General features: G+C 41.7%; 1 protein-coding gene across 4 annotated transcripts in view; it reads right to left on the minus strand.

The window, feature by feature from the left end:
* Positions 1–21,876, minus strand: part of SLC38A1 (solute carrier family 38 member 1) — a 69,979-nt gene that overhangs the window by 15,712 nt on the left and 32,391 nt on the right. For all 4 annotated transcript variants that reach the window (XM_037162335.2, XM_037162333.2, XM_037162334.2 and 1 more), the window contains 4 exons: positions 21,633–21,748; positions 2,190–2,263; positions 673–765; positions 297–378 (listed from right to left, as the gene is read on the minus strand). In XM_037162335.2, the coding sequence (XP_037018230.1) occupies positions 297–378; positions 673–765; positions 2,190–2,263; positions 21,633–21,748 (365 nt within the window). The remainder of the gene's footprint in view (positions 1–296; positions 379–672; positions 766–2,189; positions 2,264–21,632; positions 21,749–21,876) is intronic.

The raw sequence follows: 21,876 nt of genomic DNA on the forward strand, positions 1-21,876 counted from the left end.
CTCCTGGGAAAACCTACCGTTCGCAGCATGACAGATAAATCTACCTTTTTTTTTCCTTTTGGGGGGCTAGTCTGGGATAAATCTACCTTTTAAATGCTCATATTCATTCAAGCGGTTCTCTCTGCTGCTTTTATTTATATGACTCCAGAGAAATTTATTGAAACAACAAAGAGAAAAACAGCCTGGGGAAAATTTTGGTTTGACAATTTTCATAAAACAAAAACTTTGGTGCACTCACATTTAAATTAAAAACATTTCCGTTATCTCACAAAATAAAAAAGGGGCCTATAACTTACGAAAATGTCTCTTCCTTTCCCATCAGAAACTTCAGGGCAGAGGGTAGTTCATTTTTTACTATGAAGAGGTAGCTCAGCATCGCTAGAGGAAAACGAGAACCTTTTAGAAAGAAGATACTAGGGCTCGTGTTGCAAGCTCTACAAAAGGTTACCAGCCTGTTCTCAGACTGACCTTCAGTAAGACACAAAGACAGCTTTAGATACTCTCCCAGGACCCTCGGCTTTACAAGCTGTACTGCCACTCTGCCTTACTCCCCATGTGCCGTCTCAGTGAGATGAAAACTATCCATGTGGCCGCCCAACCACCAGAGCCAGAGAACACAGCAGCGCTCATCCACTTCACAGCTAGGCACAGAGAGGCACGTTTCGTTTTTACCTCCGGTGTTCTGTAGAGAGGTGGCCCCGAAGATGACAAGCTTCCCCGTGGTGCCGAAGACCTGTTCTCCCAGCTTTTCGTAAACCATGCAGCCTATTTAAAAATCGTATTTGAGAATACAAGAAATGACAGGGCTCTAAAAGTTAAAAACAGCCAAGATTTGATCATGCTGTGGACTATTCTCCAACTTACTTTGTGTCTTTCTCAGAATCACACAATCAGCCTTCGTGGCTTGGCAAGGGTTAAGGCGTTCTCAGTATAAAACAACCTCCTAACATTTAAAAATGTCAGGCGTGACCACAATTTCTCCTTTTTTCACGCTGGCTGCAAACAGTTAAACTATTAGGTCATAAGGCTCATTTTTGACTAGTGGTGCCTCAAATAGGCTTTTTACTTTACTGGGGGGAAATTCCCACTCTGATCTATTCTCGGGTCTGGCGAGGATCATTAAAAAAAGGCTGAGTCTGAAACGAAAACTGATGGTTGAGAGGAAAGGCTCCTTTAGAATTAATAACCTGAGTGATTAGCTAACCAAGAATGATTGTAATCACATTCCATCAATGCCTGTGTCCTAAATATAACAAGGTTAGAAACACGCAACAGGCATGATGTCAGGATTCCGACTGTTTGTGAAATTTAGTTCAAAGATAAACAACTCACAAAAGAGCAGTAGAGAAGTTTACCTAAGAATAATTTGGCTATAGCAAAATTCCCAAGTGTTCAACTAGCTTATCTCAATAAATACTAAGATTGTAAATGATTCATTTAAAAATGTTTATATTTCTTTATGACAGTTCAGCTCACATTTTCAAAAGGTTCACAGAAAGTAATATGGGTCAGGCTAAGTTAAACTTTTGTTTAATTTCTCCTAAGATTGGTGTTTAAACCAGACAATGGTTGGATCCTTAATTTATTACAAAATGTTCCACTTACGGGGAGTCGTCTATATACAATAGTTGGCCGGTGTGGTTGTAGCTAATGTAAAAGTCAAAGTATTACAAACACAGGCCACTGTCCCAGGACTAGAAAGTAAACACTTCAGTTGTTACACTGCCCAGAGAACGTGAAATCCTGCCATGGCACACGCACTCCCACGCTGCCTCGGCAGCGACATTTTCTCCCTGGAACTTGTACCAAAGAGAATGAAAGCTCTGTTTACTTCTAAGAATTGGAGGCTATAATATGAAAAACATGGGATTCTTGTTCTGAATTTATCAAGACCCAAGGAAAAACCGGAGCCTTTAAAATGAAGTCACCTTAAACTAGAAAAAATGGGTCCAACTGAGGGTTTACTTCGAATGACACCACTGTTCATTGTTCATGACCAGTTGCTTTATAGCTGCTCTGTCTGTTTCTCTAGGGAAACACTAATACGGGTCTTCCGGCCACTGCAGGTCAAAGTGCCCTTTTTCTTGAATAATCAAGTTTCTGGACAGGAAGAGCATCATTTGCTAACAACATCGCCACTGCAATCATCCATCCTGGCCTTGAGGAGATTAGGCACATCATCAGTTTACCTGTTTCCTTCGAGCAGATCAGCAGAAGGTTTATTGAGTATATAGACAGCAGTGTCACCGAAGACAGAAGGATCCTAAAGCAAAGACAAAAGGTCTTGCAATAACTGTAAAAGAACATACTCTCACCTTCCATTCTGGAAGGACAAAGGCTTATTTATATGGTTAACACCATTTGTTGACAGTATCCACATTTGGGAGCCTATGAGTCACGTCTTCTTTCAAATCCTCAATAAAACTGTTCTACCAGATGAAGAACTGCCCATTAGAATCTGAGCAACTGAGAGTTCAAAGCCTAAACAGCAATCTGGGATCCTTTCAGTTGGGATGGTTCTAAAGCAACATTATGAAAGAAAGCTTCTGCAGTCTGTGGTGCCCTGCTCCATCCGAGTGGGAAGCTGTGAGAAAGGGGTGTGGCTGAGGGGAGGCTGGGGAGGCCCCTTAGGTCAGCGACCATGTGACTTTGGGCAACTGGTTCAGTTTCTCTCATCCCTAGATCCCTCACCTGTAACATAAAGACACAAGCCAATTAGTATCTAAAGTTCTTTTCACCTAATGATCTTATGGCTATTTATGAATCTATACATTGGACCACTGAGATAATCCACTTTTTTTTTTTGCACTTGGTGTTCCTCTTGAAAGAATAAGCACCTCTTTTAATGGATGGGAAAACTCTGACAATTAAGCACAATGAAAACAGTTTTCTGAATGGTGAACTCATGTTTTTGTTTTAGTACATCTGGCTCATCATGAAATTTTCCTCGAGAAAAAGCAGTGAAAAATGATGTGGCAGATGACACAGATTATCTCTGAATCCTTTGGCTAAAACAGACATAATAATTAAAACTAAATCTATTTATTAAAAAGAAAAAATTTCCAGTGCCCCAGATGAAACCACTCACTTCCTGCTATAAGGAAACATATCCCTAGAACAACGTATTACTGTGACTGACTCACTGTTTGAGTAACTGAGGCAATTATTTCTCTAGCAAGTGCTATTGAGAGGTACTCGGCACAGCATGCAGGCCCCTCTGTGGGGGCCGTCTCCTCCAAACCTGTTCCCCACCTCTCAGGCCTGTGGAACCACGGCCTTTTGGCCCAGCTCACATGTCACCTCCTCAGGGGCCCTCCCTTGCCCCCCGACAGAAAGACTGCTCTCTCATACTACAGCATTGTGTTCCCACCGTGGGCAGTACAGCCACGCAGAGATAAATGGGGAGTAAAATGGTCAGCTGTAGAGCAGACAGGCTGCCAGAGAAGGCCAGAAAACACAAGAGGGACAGAGCTCAGCAGAAGTAAAGCAAACACTGGGAGAAGCAATAGGAAACCTAGCAGTTTGGACGAAGGTTAATAAATAAAAAGGACTAGCAGTTAATAAAGGGAAATGTGGGTAAGGAAGTGCATTCGGCTGTGTAATGACTTAGCCAAGGTCCTGAGCAGGAGGGTGATGAACAGGGGAAGTCCCTTGTTATCTGTATTGGTTGAGGCACACAAGAAACTGAGAGCAAGCGTTTATTAATTAACCCATCCCGTAGTTTTGAGATACGAAGGGAACCTAATTTGATATGCTCTGCCAGAGAGTAAGATAGAGGATAGAGTTGAGGCCTGATTCATGGCTCAAGAACAACTCAGAGCTCCAGAGCCAATAAATCTAAGTGATGAACAAATAGCCAAACTTTCAGATGCACAGTTCAAAACACTGGTGATCAGTATGCTCACAGAACTGGTTGATTTTAGTCACAAATTAGAGGAATGTATGAAGGCTAAACTAATTGAAATGAATGGAAATGCACAGGAAACCAATAGTAATGGAAAGGAAACTGGGACTCAAATCAAGGGAGCAGACCAGAAGAAAGGAAAAAAATGACCAAATAGAAAAATATGAAGAAACAAGAATTTTAAAAAATGAGAGGCTTAGGAACCTCCGGGACATCTTTAAACGTTCCAACATCCGAATTACAGGAGTACCAGTAGGGGAAGAGGAACAGTCACGAGTGGAAACCCTATTTGAACAAATAATAAAAGAGAACTTCCCCATTCTGGCAAAGGAAATAGACTTCCAGGAAATCCAGGAAGCTCAGAGAGTCCCAAAGAAGTTGGACCCAAGGAGGAACACACCAAGGCACATCATAATTACAATAGCCAAGATTAAAATGAAGGAGAGAATCCTTGAAGCAGCAAGAGATAAGGGGACAGTCACCTACAAAGGAGTTCCCATCAGACTGTCAGCAGATTTCTCAAAAGAGACCTTACAGCCAAGAAGGGGCTCGAAAGAAGTATTCCAAGTCATGAAATCCAAAGACCTACAACCAAGACTGCTCTATCCAGCAAAGCTTTCATTTAGAATGGAAGGGCAGATAAAGTGCTTCTCAGATAAGATCAAATTCAAGGAGTTCATCATCACCAAGCCCTTATTATATGAAACGTTAAAGGGACTTACCTAAGAAAAAGAAGATAAAAAAGATGAACAGTGAAAGGAAAGCAAACTCACAGTTATTAACAACCACACCTAAAACAAAAGCAAATTAAGAGGACAGCTAGATCAGGAGTGAACCATAGAAATGAAGATCTCAAGGAGGGTTAGCAACAGGGGAGTGGGAGAAGGAGAAGGGGGGAGAAAGTACAGAAAATAAGTAGCATAGATAGTAGATAGAAAATAGACAGGGGGGAGGGTAAGAATAGTAGGGGAAATATAGAATCTAAAGAACTTGAGACACATGTTCATGAACTAAAGGGGGGGAATGGTGGGGGAGGGGTGTGCAGGGTGAAAGGGAATGAAGGGGGGAAATAGAACAAATGTAATGGCATAATCAATAAAATAAAAATATATATTAAAAAAGAAACTATTTATGTTTGAATTTTACTCAGGAGTTCACACATGACTTTAGAGGGACTGAGCAGGAAGGGGCAACTCCTACACGTGCGTGTGACAGGCTGTTGAGGATCTGTGTGTGGCACAGAATAGCACGGCCTTCCCAGGGTCGGATGGAAGCAATTTGAGGGTCAGCTTGTGCTGTTCCAGAGTGACTGTGCAGCCCGTTGAGTTAGTTGTTCCGGGACTGGCCTGGGGAAGAAAGGGGTTTTACCACTGGGCCCCGGGGTAATGAGTCAACAGTATGACCTAGTAGGAGTTGTGTGCTTAGCAGAAGTGGTAATTACTGACATCTACCTAATGATTAACAAAAGGCCTGATGTCTAGGATAACTGGTTACTTATTAGAAAAGAAACATTCTAAGGAAACTGTGTTCCCTAGTGAATAGCCCCTGGGACCACCACCTGGCTCTTGCACTGGTTACCTCTTGACGAAGTCTTTTGGGCTGAATCTCTTCATAGATGATGCTTAGCTGGCCAGTGGGCCTTGGCAAAAGGTAATGGATTTCCTCGTGAACTCCTACCACTTATTTTTCTTTCTCAAGTAAGAGGAGTATTTTTTACAGACATTATTTATTTACTTTTAGAGAAAGGGGAAGGGAGAAAAAAAGGGAGAGAGGAACAGCAACATCAGTGTGTGAGAGAGATCCATCGATTGGTTGCCTCTTGCACACCCTGAAACCTGACCCACGACCCAGGCAAGTGTCCTGACAAGTGACCTTTCTGCTCACAGGCTGCTGCTCAATCCACTGAGCCACAGCTGCCAAGGCAAGAGAAGTGCTGATCAGGGAAGATTTCAGTAGGGAGTTCACCTATCGTCTCCTCTACATGCGGAAGCAGCATGAGGTCCTCCCACAGTGATGAACACTGTGGGTGTGGGGCTTCGGGTGTGGGGCACACAATGCAATATGCAGATGATGTATCCTAGAATTGTACGCTCAGAACTTATATAAGGTTATTAACCAATGTCATCCTAATAAATTTAATTAAAAACAGTAGCAAGTCAATATGACCATCTAAGAATTTTAGAGTAATCAAATTTATTTTTTTTAATTTAAATATTTTTTAGTATCCTCTGATAATTTCTTCCCTCTTGGGGTAGGAGATTTTAGCTTCCAAGAGAAATTCAATAATAGTAGTAGTAATTAAAAAAAAAGAGGAATCACTCGAGAGAGTACAGTGACTTATTTGAACACTGCTTCTATTCTGGCAAGATGGTGCCCCTATTTGTCCACTTAGATATTTGTACATATAATTATGGTTTCTGGGAAGAGAAACATAGGCTGGTATTCCTGTGCTAAGAGGAATACTAATTATTCATTTCTTTCATTTCATCTGGATATCATATAAGCTTTGGCACTTCTAACCATTGATCTGAAGTTTTAATATGGCTGGGGCAAAAGCTGCTTGCTGAAAAAAATGTTTCAATGGGAACTAAACCTCAGCAACACGGAATTTGAGTTGCCGGCGTGTTGATATTTCAGAGTTACCATTCAGCCTTGAAAAGACGGGGACCTGGAACATGTAACTGGGCCCCGGGGAAAGCAGTAGCAGCAGAGTTAGTCTTCTACAGAATGTGGCCAGGGAACTTTTGAGAACCTTGTGTTAGCATCACTTTGAAAGACATGGTGCAAGGACATCCTAGGAGACTTTATGTCCCCTGAGAAGAAAGAAGCTTGTTAAGAAACACAATTATAGACTCCTGGAATAGGAAGAGACCTTGGAGACAACCCTGCCCAGCTTTTCACCCAGGACAGGAAACGTTCATGCTCCACACCAACACAGAGGCATCGAGGTTTGCTGAGTGTCTCCTGATGGGGTGCGCGCGCGCACACACACACACACCCCCACACACCCCACACCCCCCCACACCCTACACCCCTATCTGGTTTCAGGAAAGGGATAGGTATTGGGACTGAGGGCCAAGCTAAAACTACTGTAGCTACTTCTACCCCGGGGTCTTCGTTTTACTCTCTGGACCCACTGGAATATACCTGAAATCTCAACCCTCTTCCACCTAACAGTCCATCTGACGGTGCTCATTTCAGGACTGTGCTTTTCAACTTCAACATTTCTAATTCTTCAGGCTGTTCATCCTATAATGGAGATTCAGGCTGTTTATGTCTCAGTCACGGTCCAGGTTCTCAACTATCCTTTCTTAATGGCTGTGGGCCCAGAGAAGCACAATGCCACCACATTGGTTTTGGTCCTGACAGTGCAAAACATGGTAAAAGAACTGATTTGAGTTGGGTATCATGCTTCCCGTAGCGCAGTCTGTTTCAGTACTCACTTCCATGGCTTCTTTGTCACACCTTTCATTCTTACTGAGCTTCTGGTGTGAGCTGCTATCAGGCTAGCCTTCCGGGTCCTCTGCTGCATACTCTTTACCCCCTGCACTTATTTCCATTCCATTTTATCTTTCCAGTCTTGTGATTTTTAAAAATTGTTGATCCTTCTTACTAATGTATCAGCAACCTCATCAAGCTTTGTATCTTGAATCGGCTTTCATCCAAGTCACTGGGACTATGAATAGAATAAGACCGTCTGGAAAATGGCTCATCATCCAGCCAACTGCTCAAGCCAGACACCTGGAAGTCATCTTTGATGTCCCAACTACTCTCATCCTTCATATCATATTCATTGGCAAGTGTCCTATCATTTCTGCCTCCAAAATATATCCCGAATCCATACACTTCCTCCCCGCCTTCCATCTCCATTGCCACTATTCTAGTACAAGCAACCTTTAACTTCTGGGCAACCGTGATCATCTCTACCCATCTCCCTTTTCTTGCCCCCTCTGATCCGTCCTCAACCCAGCAGCAAGAGTAGTCACTTTATTATATTGCTTTATTATATTCTCTATGGACGGTCGGACAGGCAGTGATGATTTGATTCAGAGCCATAGCCTGTCCTATTTACACACAACATCAAACACGGCACACAGCCAATTCCTGGCTAAAACTAAGGGAACTTACAAACATTAGAACGACTTTGTAAGTCATGTGGGACTGTGCCAAATATCTTGCTAAAATCAAGATACACTAGGCCGAAGACAGTCTCATGACCTACTCATTCACTTATCTCAAAAGATGAAGTTGGTTTAGCACGACTATTTAGGAAAACCCTATTGGCCTGTACGGGACAATATTTTCTGCAGTAATTGCACATAAAAAGCTATTTAATAATTTATTCTACAATATTGCTTGGGATCTTTTGAAAGCTGGGATGATAGTTGCCCATTTCCAGTCCTCTGGGAATAGTCCTGCCTGCTGCCATGGTTGCTTAAATAGCCCTGCCGTGGTCTTAGATATGTTTACTCTGTTTGCTACAAGAAATTTTTGACTCATACTGTATACAACACCCAAATATCTATTTTAAACATATTTCTTCATTTCCTGTTTTGAATCATATTGATAAGACTGCAATTATTTGTTTTTCCCCAATTTAACCTAAAGATCATACAGACAATATTATAATAAATTTCATTTTTTAAAGTACCAAATGCTAATAAAATGGAAAATTGTGACCATAAATGGAACGAAAACACTTAAGGAGACTGAAATGTTCTATGTAATGATTATGCTGGTGATTTCTCAACTGTGGTTTGAGTAAATATATCAAAGCTTATCCTTTCCATTGGGACATTTTATTGTTTATAAATTGTATCTCCAAAATAAATTTTAAAAGGAACCCAAAACCTCATAACACCCTAAGGGAGGTGACACTACTGCATTTTAAAAGCCTTGCTCTAAAATGACAGATCACATGACACACACCCCTCCCAGCATCTGAGCGCTCGGAGGAGGTGGAGGTGAAGCAGCAGTCACTGCTGCGGATCCAGAAGTAGCTCAGGCGGGCGCGAGCGGGGCTGCCACACAGGTGAGTGCGTTCGCCTCTCCCAGGCCCCATTCAGCTCAAATACAGAACGCGTAATATACGCCCAACCCCCACCCCGCATATGACTCTGCCAGAGGTTAGCAGCTCTTCTCTGACTTTAACGTGTATATATGACTTATGTTGATCTGTTGTTAAAGTGCAGATTCTAATTCAGCAGGTCTAGGGTGGGACCTGAGCTTCTGCATGTCTAACAAGCTCCCCAGTGAAGCCGAGGCTGCTGGTCCAAGCACCACACTTGGGAGCAGTGAAGATTTAAAGCTGTGAGCTCTGGCCCTGGGGTAGGTACACCTCAGAGTTGCTGATTCTTGCAACCACTAAATTAGCACCGAATCACCTGCCACACTCTCTGCAGGTGGGGTGCTGTGCCAGCTTTACAGCGCAATTACCTGTGACGTGGGCCCCACAGCTGCAGGTTCACAGCTGAAGTTTTGTCGTTCTTGTGAGACACTGACCGGCCCTCAGTGTGAAGCAGGGTCTCATCTACTTCTTCGGGGTCAGCTTCCTCAGGGCACCAGGGGGTTAAGTACCGCACCAGCGTATGTGTTTTTGAATTATTTCCAACCCCACATCCCTCCTCTCCTGGCTATCTCTATCCTTCCTAAAGAGACAGGAAGCTTATCACTCTATATAGTTTCTTTCTCATCTAAATCTGGTTAAAACTATAAAACTTTTACCTCCCTCAATTAGATAAGCAGAAAGTCCATAAAAACTCTCCACACTGGAGGAAAGTGGTCTTTATTGCTAGCCCTGCTTTTATCTACCAGCATCTCCCACTGATCTTCAGGCCCTCACTCCAAAACTCATGGACATCTATGCTGGCTGAGGCAAAACATTTACAAGAAAATGTAAAACTTCAGTACAAGGGAATTGGATAAACTGCAGCAAGCACATTGCTTACTGGCCAACCATCTTTCTCCAGTCCTTCACCCTGTTGCTGGCCTCTCCCCAACTTTCTCCTACCTCTTACCTTCCCTCTACATTTCTGGGCTGTCTCCCCACTTCTGCACTTTTTCATTCATCTTTTATCACCACTAACTCTCCCTGCTCTTCCATTCCACCTCCAACTTCTCCTAAGGGAAACAGCTGTATGGAGGGAGTAAAGGTTTACAAACACAGCTGAGGAGAGCACAGCACTAGCTGAGGATGAAGGAAGCTCTGGGCGTCTTGGAGAAGCCAAACAAGAAAGATCAGACTCAGGGGGTTCCCAGGCCAGCATGATGGAGAGCCAGTGGAAAAAGGAAATTTAGGATGTGGGCAAGAGAGGGGTTTAAGTGAGGGACCGTGACATCTAAGCTAAACAGGGAAGGAAACACAGACCAGGGCTTCTCAACGACATTCAAGGACAGGCACAGTGGGAGTTTCCAAGGTGAGATCTCGGGAGTAGGAGAGGCTGTGGTCAGAGCAGGGTGACTGCAGAGGCGGCGTGGTGCCGTGTGGCTCCTGGCCCAGGGCAGCTGTGCTGGTGGGAGCTCACGGGGAGGGGAAAGGAGACACGGAGAGGGGGTCGTTTGTTTAATGAGAGCTCAAGTGGAAGGGGTGGAGGGGGATGAGGTATGTCCCGGGTCCCTAAGTCATGTGAAAATTTAAAATAGTTCTAAAAATTCAAAATTATCTTTTATGTACAAATGTACTTCCTAGAGCTTTATTTACTTGAATGGAGATTCAATACAATCCATAAAGTACTTTCTTGATCATTATTAAAGTCAAATTTAGGGATAGTCGCTATGCCAGGCCCCTACAAAGCACTAAAAAATATTTCACTTATGAGCAGTACGATTGCTATCTATTTTACAGATAAGGAAACTGAAGTTCAGAGAGGGCGAATACTTTTTCTCAGGTCACATACCACCAGAGCCCTCTGGGTCTGGCATCGGACCCCGAGGTCCTCACCACTACGCTGTGCTGTCTGCCAAAGGCCTGTGTGCACAGGACGCACGGCAATGACAGTGTAAAAGGCTAGACCTAAGCAGAAGACGAAAAAAAGAATAAAATACATCAAAATGTTAACAGAGCTTGTGTTTTCACAGTGAGACTTTGAATGATTTCTTTATACTTTATTGTATGTATTTTATGCATTTTCAAAAAGTCTTCAATGATTATCTTACTTTTACAGTAAAAGTATTGAAACAAAAAATATAAACAGCCTTTCAAGTGCCAGTATTATTATTCCAAACCTTTAGTGGGGGGGGGGGGGTTTAAGTTCCAAGCTCATTAATACAGCCCCTATTTCATTTAAAGAGTTCACAAAATACTTATAAAAAGGAGCAGAAACAGATAATCATTCAGTCCCACAGTGGACTTCTTAGTCACTAAATCCTGACTAAATTACACCATTCTGAGGGTCAGAGGACTAGCACACTAGGATCTGATAGCATGTGATTATTTGCAATGTTTACAGATTGAACTAGGGAACAAAAGAGATGGTTTTGAAAGGCTGGGCAGGGAACAGATGGTCCGTTATCTGTACTGTGCCTTCCACGTTTTTCCTTGTAGGTAAATCCAAAGTCTTTGGTGCAGAGCTGCTCTCAAAATAGCCTCACTGTTGGTTAAGTATTTTCTTTTGTCTAGAGAGGGAAATATGTATTGCTGATGACCAAATCAAACAGTTTCTAACAAAATCCTAAAAAGAAAGAGGTATCTTAAAGACGTATTCAAACAGAAATAGAATGTGTCAGTTTAGGTGGCACTTTGTGAGGTTAAACAACTTAGGAGGTGGCTTGAGTCTAAATGAGGAAGGTGGACCAGCAAGAAACCCAGCCCCACATCCCACCACTTCCTGTTTTTGCCTAGAGTCGTTGGTAGAAGCCGTAGAAGCCTGTGGTTTGGGGGGAGCTCCATTTGTAACTCTTAACACGAGCTCCCTCCTCTTCTTCCATTCCACAAGGATTGACTGATTTCCCTTCTCTTCCAAGGCAGACCTGACCTTTCAAAATGATGCCCCCTTTATCATACTATAAACAAGTAACTCCTCAGTGATAGAAAAATTCCACACGACCATTAAACAAAGGAATGTGCAGTACTGGGTGAGTATTTTGGACTTCGATCCCATTAGGAATGATGGATTTGGGGCTTCGTCCGTGCTTTCCTGCTGTTTCTGCAGTAACAGTGCACATCCAAGGGGAGAGGGGAGAGTGCAGAACACTCCTGGGGCTTGTTGTGGTCCCTCCCCACTCCCCACTGCCGGCTGGCGTCCTCCCAGAGGCTAGTACTTAGCTTCCTTGAATCTTACTTTCTTTATGTACAAAACAAGGATGATAAATACAGTTGTTATAAAGATCCCATGATACAATGTGTACTTTATAACTCTTTTTTTTTTAATCTTTAAAAAAGTGAAAGCCATGCTCCGCTAGCAAGCCATATAAAAAGAGGCTGAAGTGGCTTTGAGCTGTAGGCTGCAGTTTGTTGATATAGATGTAGATCAGTGATAACTACCTAAGGTGAAGCCTGTGGCCACAGAACAAAGCCAAACTGACTGGCCCACACAGGGGCAGTTTTTCCAGTCTACTACCACTCCGTAACAAAAGTTCAAGTTAACCTTGAAAATCCAAACTCTGAACTCGACTGACCTATTATAGTGCTGATATACACCTGGCCCCCTCTGGCCCAGGACAGTGACTGGAAAAGGTGTTTTTCTGTGCACCATGGAGGTGAATAACACTATTAAAACCTTAGTATAGTCAGTCACTTCTTGCAGGCTAAGAAATGCTCCAGAATGGACTGGATGCAACTCAACACCGACAGGCTCGAGCTCCGCGTACCTCTCTCGCACGCGTGTGCACAGACACACACCTCTCCAGGGCGGAGAGAACTGACTTCTCGGAAACCCTTATCAAGGCAAATCTCGATGACTCACCAACTAAGTATAACCGCTCAACTTTTTAAAAACTATGAGTGGGACTCATCTGCTATGAATGCCAACTCTTTCTGTTTACAAAGCACGCACTCATTTTTGGCACAACAGTCACCACTTCCCTATTTTCCTATTTTTGAAGAGTTTCTTAATCTGATGCATTTCAGCAGAGTCCAGTGGCACTGCACATGTATTTCAAATGTTGGCAAGCCTGAATGTGCCATTTCTCCCCTGCCAGTATTATTATTCCCAAACAAGAGACTCTGATGCCCATGATTTCTGCTGCCAGCTGAAAGACAATTTTCTCTTCAGATCATTTCTAAGGAGCAGTGACTATAACTCAAAGAATTTTAAAAACAAGTAACTGACTGACAAGACAGAAGATAAATATAACCAGACCCATGGACCTCCTAGGATATCATCCGGAAGAGCCGGGTTTCCTTATTCACTTCCTCTTTTGCCGTGTTTTTATATCACAAGATCCAATTTGGTTTTTCCTTGGAAGGCAAGGAACTTCTGGCTTAGGAGTGCACAGAAAAGGCAATGTTAACACGTAAAGGAATAACTTGAGAAATATCACGCAAACCATCTTTGTCACCGCTAAGAGCAACATGACCATCTTGGGGGGTGTGACCTGACCCTGTCATACATGTAAAGTAATAAGGCCATGACAGCTCAGAAACTTACAAAGGCACACTGCAATTTCACTCCAATTTAGTAGAATTTGCTGAAAAAATGTAGAGACTTCAGAGAGCTGTGTAGATGCAGTTATTTAAGAACACAAACCTGACCAGGAGAAATTTATTTCTGCAACACCACAGTAATGATCAAATACCTGTAAGATCTGAACTGGACTCAGGGAATGTGTGCATGAGTCTGTTCCAGTTCCACTTCTGTCTCTCCCGTAAGGCAGGCTCAACCATAAAACACTGACTTGAAAGGGAGAAGGTACCTGACAGTCTGACCTTAGTTTACAGAGACCCTTATTTTTCACACAAGGCCTTTATTACTCTCATGGCTATTTACTGGTATGTTTTATGAACACTATAATTATGGACAATACAAGGCTGCATCTTTTTGGTGGAAAGATAACGAAAATGTAAATATTCAGAGAGAGAGAATCCACCTACAATTGAAGCAAACAATCGACAAAGTGAAGGTAATTGCTGTAAACTGACAATGACAACTATTATCCTTTGTGCAAATATCCATTTAACAACAAATGCCCTTTTAGTTATGCAATACTAACCTTAAATAGCCTTTCTTAACAGACTCTGAACTATTTTGAATTTTCAAACAAAGGAAAGTAACTGTGGTAACCTTGTGATTATTATCATTACATCTCCATAGCCTACTTAAAATCTGAGGGTGAGCTAAGCCTTTCGGTTAATTTTATTTTCCTCTAATAAGTTTTCAACAACTATAAGAGCCATTGTTTTGCCCCAAAGCCTTGTTTTTGGTTTTGCAAAATCTAATTCTTATTTATTCATTCACTCATTCATTTATTTGAGTGAAACATTCTTGAGAATCAACCACAGGCAAGCACTGTTTTAGACCTTGCTGGGGGATAGACATGAATTGAACAAGGAAGAATTAGACATGAATCCTGCCTTTGTAGGGCTCAGAATTTGATAGGAAAGGGAAAACTTATGCCTAAATAATGCTTCCCATCTTGAAGAATCAGAGACATTTTGGGAGACAGTTTCTGACCTGGGTGTTACAGGACCAGCAGGCTGTACCACAGGGATGTACGTCCGCCCCCACGGCATGGGAGGGAGTGGGGGGAAAGGCCGAGGTGAGAGGCACAGTGCAAGCGGCCTCTACAGAAAAGAGGGAGGTCAAGTGTGGCTGATGCAGAGGCAATCTGAAGGCAGACAAGGCTTCAGGTTGAAAATACAGTTTGGAACAGGCGGCACAGAGGCCAATTTCTCATTCTAGCTCTCATGGTCCAAATATCTACACTGAAAATATTTTTTCCTCAAATGTGCTGTAAGTAAGAGGAAAAGAAAAAGTCTCGTTGCACTGGTTTTAAGTTCTCTAAAAAATAGGTGTTTTTAGTCATTTCTTTCCGTAAAAGCACGTGGTAAAAGAAAAAGTAATTTAAAGACTATAAACTTTCCACTCCCACTCCGTCCCCAGAGCCTGAGTCACTCTCCAGAAGTAACCACCGTCCCCGACAGTCTGTGCACATGCGCACACACACGATCTCACTCCACGCCCCTACACCCACCATTCAGCTTGTTTTTACAGAGTAACAGTCCTGGGGAACTTCTCCATACTAGTATATATCAGTCTATTTTATCCTTTTCCATATTCTACTTTATGAAACCACTATGGTTATTGAACCAATTCCCATATATTACCAAATAATAGCAGGACTTGGTATTTTGAATTTGGTATAACTTGGTTTTTAATTCTTAAACACAAAAAGTTTAGTTAAACCCTTAGAAGGAATTAAATCCAAGGGCTACAGAAGGCAGCGGGAAACCCTGCAGAGCACATGAGACGAGGTCAGGCACAGCTATGACAAATGTGAAGCAGTGCAGGGGGTACTGGTTTTGCAGTGTACTTTAGGCACGCATGTTACTGCCAGGACCGGGAACACGGGCACCCATCTCCGATTTGGTACACGTGATGTTGCAAGACTTCTTTCATGACAACAAAGGCGAGAGCCTTCAGTGGAACAGTAGTAAAATATAATGCAGGAACACTGATTGATTTTACAAGGTGATTTAAAAGCAAAGTATCCATTGATAAGATAAAAGCAAATTTCCATTGATAAGAATTTAATTTCTCTCACGCTGTACATTAGTAACACAAGTTTGGTTTCCGAACAAGCCATCACTGAAAGGAAGTAGTGTTTCAGATCACACAGTTTCCAGAATCAAGAAGGCCTGGATGGAACCCTGGCACCCCTACTTTCTAAGTTGTCAAGCCTCCATTACTTCATCTGTAAAATGGCACTGATATTCACAGTGCTGTTGGTGTGGATTAAATGAAATAATATGACATACACAGGGAGGGTAAAAGTAGGTTTACAGTTGTTCATATAGAAGAGAATATAATAACTAACAATAATATAAGAATAAACTCTGTGTTTCATGTAATCACAACTGTAAACCTGCTTTTGCCTCACACTGTATAGTTACTGTTCTATGAATTTCAACCATTATAGTGACTACCTCATTACTACTTCAATAAACATTTACTATACAGTGTTACCACACACTGGTGTGCTCACACTCGCTCACACACATGCACACACACACTCATTAACTTCTCAAACACAGCAGCCCTATGGGGTTGATATTAATTAATAAATGTCTTCTTACATGCCACTGTTCCAAATGTGCTTTTAGATACATTATCTTCTTTATTCCCACAAACATGACCGAAGTGAGATAGAAAATGAAAACTGAGACCCACAAAAGTCTGGGAGTATAATCAAAATAAAATTTAAACTGTTGTTTTATACAGATGTTATTTTACAATTACTGTTTCAAACAGATTGTTCACAAGCTCAGCGTTTACAATAAACTAGATCTTTTTGAGCTCTCAAAAGTGTAATGAATTACACTTTCCTTTTTCATAATTTTAAACTTAAGGGCTATATTATTAAAATAATAATAAATAATAATACATGCTAAAAAGTTATGAAAAATATAAGCACTTTTTGCTTTATCAAATTCTGTATGGTGCAATACATCTGATTTGCCTAGCACTATGGGGAGATGATATATTCTAAAAAGATTCATTTTCTGGCCCTAGTTGGTGTAGCTCAGTGGATTGAGCATAGGCCTGTGAACCAAAAGGTCGCTGGTTCAATTCCCAGCCAGGGCACATGTCTGTCTCTCTCTTTTCCTTCTCCTGTGTCTAAAAATAAATAAAGTCTTTTAAAAAAAGAGTCATTTTCTGTAAAATGTATGCCTTTTGTGGAAATCTTTAGAAAATGTAACTTTTCTGTTTTGTGTTGGGGCGCGGGTGATACAAATATAACACATAATCAAACCCATCATTCTTCTACACCAATATTTACTTTTCATGCCAATCCCTACTTTTGCTTTGATGGAATGACACAAAAACTATGTAAAAAGATTAACAGTAGCAAACGAAGTCACGGTGGAAGGAGGTTTCTTCAGAACCCACTGCCTTTTCCTTGGATGCCACCCTCAGGAAAACTCGACTCAACAGGTGCACTTTGCCATGAAGGACTTGGGTGGGCACATTCCCCAACTGCTGCTTCGTGACACAGCCCCTTTGTGTTCCCAACGGCAAACACAGAGTCGTAAACTGAGACTCCCCGACCAGGCCTCCTGTTCCTCACACAGAATTATAAGGCCTCAGGATTCGGGAAAACACAAAACCTCACAGCATTCTTACAACAGGGCAGAACTCCCTGAATCTGCCCTAATTGAATCAGATGTGTGTTAAAGAGGGATGACAGCCATTATGGTTAGGTCAAAAAAATGGGGCCCAAATTCATCTGAGAAAAAGAAATCATGCCAGTAAGTTTCCAGATGAGCCCCGGGAAGAGCCCGCGCCCAGCCTCAGGGAGACACAGAGGAGCCTTCCCAGCTGCTTTTCTAAAGAAGCCTGGGCAGCTTGGAGTCTTCCTCCGTGTTGGCCAACAGGCGTCTGGAACAGGGCCCTGTACCAGATGAAGTATCTTGATGCTGCCAACTGCTTCTTGGCTTTGAGCAGCTGTGGGAGCAGCTGGTTTTACAACACACAGAGTGAGTCCTTGTTCTGAGCGAGGAGAGTTCTATGTTTTACGAAAAACTGAGAGGTTTGGGTCCTTATGTACAACTAACTACCCTCAGGAGCTTTAACCCGAAGATTTGGTGTGTTGTGCTTGCTATTCCTGCGTCTTGCAAATAACCAAACAATCTAGCACAGTTTTATCCATGGGAAATTGTCCTGCAAGTAAATGTCAAGTTTATCCAATTCTTTGCTTTCAATCAGAAACTTTGGAGTCATGAGATAAGAATTATCCCTGGACCAGTATAATTAAAAATCACCTGAATTCCAGGAATCATAGATTGAATATAAAAATTTACTCCTGCTCTCTCCTGATATCCCAATAGAGGGATTTTTTATGGTACAAAACCACCAGGATAGTAAGAGCATGAGACAATAATAACAAAATTTCAAAAGCTGGAAAGGAGCAGAGCTGAGTCTTAAATTGGCCGTGGAGAAAGCCAAGACTAATCCAGTTTATACCACGGAGTTCCCAAAAGGCCCTGGTGGCATTACTGGAAGTAGGTAACAATGGAAGGGCTAACATAAAGAGGATCTGTTGAGCTTCTTTTAAGAAACAGCTACATTCCCCAGACCAGGCACCTACTCCATAAAGCTGAGTGACTGCACCTCTCCTATGCTGGCCAAAGATTCGTATCTCACGATGCATTCTCTGGAAAGTATACAATAAAAGTCTCTGAGTGAGGGACTCAGCACAGCTTATGGGGGAGTTTTAGTGAAAACCAGGACTGGATGAACACTGCATGCTGAGAGGGCCACCCCGACCCTTTTCTCCCACCTATTTCTCAGAAAGAGGGCAGCGATGCTCAGACCCTGCAGGCGGGTGGCTGGAAGATCCCTGGGTGGGTGAGCAGCCAGAGAGAAATGGACATTGGTGGTTCCCCGAGAGCTATTAATAGCACCTCAGGTGAAACCATTGCCAACAAGCTTCACCAGTGTGTACCAGGCTCAAATTAACTCTGTCCGCCCTCCCCATTCTTGAATAGAGTGGACAGAGAAGGACCACCTGATATCTGAGGAAAGATTCCAAAATGAGGGTCCAAAACAAACAAAAATATCAATTTGTACTGCTGGAATACAATCAGCAGAATTCAAATTGTTGAAAACTCTGTATGACAAACGGCCCAGTTTCCTCAACAATAAACTGCATGGAAAAAAAGGAGAGGAGAGAAATGGGGGAACCTATAGATTAAGAAACTTAAAACACATATCAACCAATTGCATTATGTGGACCTATCTGAGTACTGATTCGAACAATCCAATTGTTTTCTTAAAATGAGATAATCAGAGCAATTTAAATATTGGTTGGATACTTCATGATATTAAGAAACTTGTTAATTTTTTAGGTATGACATTCAGTTGTTTTAACTGAAATGTTTTTGGAGGGAAGTACATAACAGCTGGGAGTTGCTTCAAGACAGCCTGGGTGAGGAGAGTGACTGAACAAGCATGTTCCGTGAAGGAAATATGAGAATCTTTTACAGTATTATCTTTACTGTATGTTTGAAATTTTCTGTAACAAAGAAAACTGTTATTAGAAGGCAATGAAATCATAAAACAGAAACAAAAAATGTTAAAAATTGAAAGAATTTTTTAAAAATCTGTAAATAAACAAGGACAGAAATAAAACATTCAGTAAATATTTAAGGAAAGCATTGAGGACATATCCCAGAAGATACAGTGAAAAATGACAGAAATGAAAACAAAGAAAAGAATAAAAAATTAGAGAACTTGCCCAAAATCTCAGTAACAGTTTCAGAAAGAGTGAAAAGAGAAAGAAGAAGGAATTAATCGACTCAATAATGTAAGAGAATGTCCCAAACTGGAGAGCACGAATTTCTAAAAGGAAAGAATGCATGAACTGTCTGATTCCATGAAACAAGTTCCCATCAAGACACGTAGTGAAATGCAGAACATTGGGGGCAACAAGGTTTGACACGTTTCCAGGAAAAAAACAACAATAAAACAAAATAGGACACAAAAACAAAAACCCTGGCTATATCTGAAAATCAGGAATCAGAAGCATACGGGATGGACTTCACAACAGAAAAACCTAGAAAGCAATGAAGCAATACTTTCAAAATTCTGAAGGAAAATTAGTGCCAATCTAGAGTTTCTATATCCAACCAAACTACCGATCAAAGGAAAAAGGTAGAATAAAAACATTTTCCAGGCATGAAGCCCTCAAAAATTTTATTTCCATTTATCCTTGCTCAACAACAAAAGCAAGGAAATAAATACCGAAAGAGGACGGATGGAGCACCGGGAGCCGGGGGTCTAGCAGAGAAGAGAGGTGAAGGGAATGCCCAGAATAGTGCCAAACAGAGATTTCAAAATAACAGTTACTCTGCCTTGGTTCTCTTGTCTGTGAATCAGGGAACGGACAACAGTACCTACCTCACAGACCTGAAAGGGTTCAGCATAAAACGGAGTAGTGCCTGGCACAAAGTAAGAGCTACAAGAGTTGACTCTACCCTGTGTTAACACATAACTACTTGACATATTACAATAACTAAAAAAAGAGAAATCAATGTAAAACACACTTCCAAACTGAACATATTTCTAGCTTTGGAATGACTAAAAATAGTCATAGAACCATAGGGTTCTGCAGGTTGGCAGGGTTCTGAATTTTTCCTTGTTTTAAAGAGCAGGAAATTGAAGTTCAGAGTAGCTAACTTGCTCAAGGCTGCAGAGGCATTTAGAAGAGGAGCTGGGACCAGAAGTCGGGTGTTTCATGCCGGTGCCCTGAAAATCAGAGGTGCAGCTATCCCCATGGGTCCGAGTTTCAAACACAAAAAAATCACAATAGAAATATTTTGTCCAACTCAGCGATTTTTCCCTAAAACCTGGCATTTGGCTCAATACATACATAAAAGGAAAGGCCACATAGAAAGATCTACTCTGCAAGAAAGAGAGGAAGCTACGGTTGGGCTTACTACTGAGTTAGGTTAACCACAAGGAAGAAAATGCACTAATTCACTACACAGAGTTGTTTTAATTCTAGGACGGACGCCTCTAGTGGGTTCACACACAAAAGTGAGACAATGAATCCCTAGAGCTCTGGACCAGTAACAGGCAGCATAGGATGGGCTGCCTCCAATAAGATGGGCATTTCTGACCCCTGAGTAATGGGATGGGAAGCAATGCACTTCCATCAGAATGTTTGAAGTCTTTCTCAAAGAAAACACACGATTTTTAGAATTAGTAGCCTTTTTGGTCACTGCAACCAATGAAACATGATGCTCCCATCAAAATGATCTGACAATGAGGACTACTGAGCAAGGCCAATTAGAAGCCTGAGCATAGCCCGGGGAGAAAAGGCGACTCCTGGGAGAAGAGAATTTCTCCCATGCCTTATCAGGCAAAGCACCGCTCGTTGATACTCCTTTGAGGCTAGAGAGGGTAAGACTGAGGCTGGATGAGAATTTTCCTGGTAGAAATCCTAGGATCTGTCTTCAGCTTGTTCCAACTGAAAAAAACCCTCTGTATGTTGGCACAAAGTTCTACTCACCAGTTTGAGTGAACTTATTTTAAAAGAAAACTGCCCATTTTCTTTTCACTGAATCTCAGAGGAACAGTACATGCTAGTTTCTCATCTTTAAAACACTGGCAACATCTATGCTTCTTGAATATTTATTACAAACAAACTTGTAATAGCGTCTGGATACAGCACATGTCTCGCAGCAATCCAAATACCAGAGTGGCGACTGGTTGGATTAAATAGCCATTAATATTTCTACCATTTAGCTGAGGTTTAATAAAGTGACAGGTAAAGAGTTCGAACATACAAAAATGCTATTTTTAAATCTTTCAATCCTTTTTTATAAATGCCAGTTCCACGTTTTTTATTAAGGTTTTCTCCTTTCGCTTTCCTATAAACATTGCCTGCATCTTGGAAAATCACTTATACAGTATAAAAGTATGTACTGGTAACTTAGCCAAGTTAGTAAAAAGATAAAAAGAAATAAAAGCTATTTAGAGATATTTCTAATTTCTTCTGTGTCTGAACAGAAATATACATACAGAAAATACAGTTTAAAATGGAAAAAGATTGCAATGTCAACACTCACAGAAAAAGTAGGATTCCGGTGTTTGCCAGGGCAAAGGCAAGTCCCAAAATCCCACTGCCCATAATGGCGTTGCTCAGGTTGAAAACAGACATGCCCAAGGAGGTCGTTCCTGGAATCTGAACAGAGACAGACATTACACTAAGCGAAACAGCCCCCGAGTCTGTTCGTCACACCAAAGCCTTTAAAGCACTACTAGGAACCAATGCAAATTAAACTCAAGAAACCGTTCCCTCGTGGTCTGGTT

The sequence above is a fragment of the Artibeus jamaicensis genome, unplaced genomic scaffold (genome assembly GCF_021234435.1).
Source record: "Artibeus jamaicensis isolate MK-2021 breed Jamaican fruit bat unplaced genomic scaffold, CSHL_Jam_final contig_233, whole genome shotgun sequence".
Classification (NCBI taxonomy): domain Eukaryota; kingdom Metazoa; phylum Chordata; class Mammalia; order Chiroptera; family Phyllostomidae; genus Artibeus; species Artibeus jamaicensis.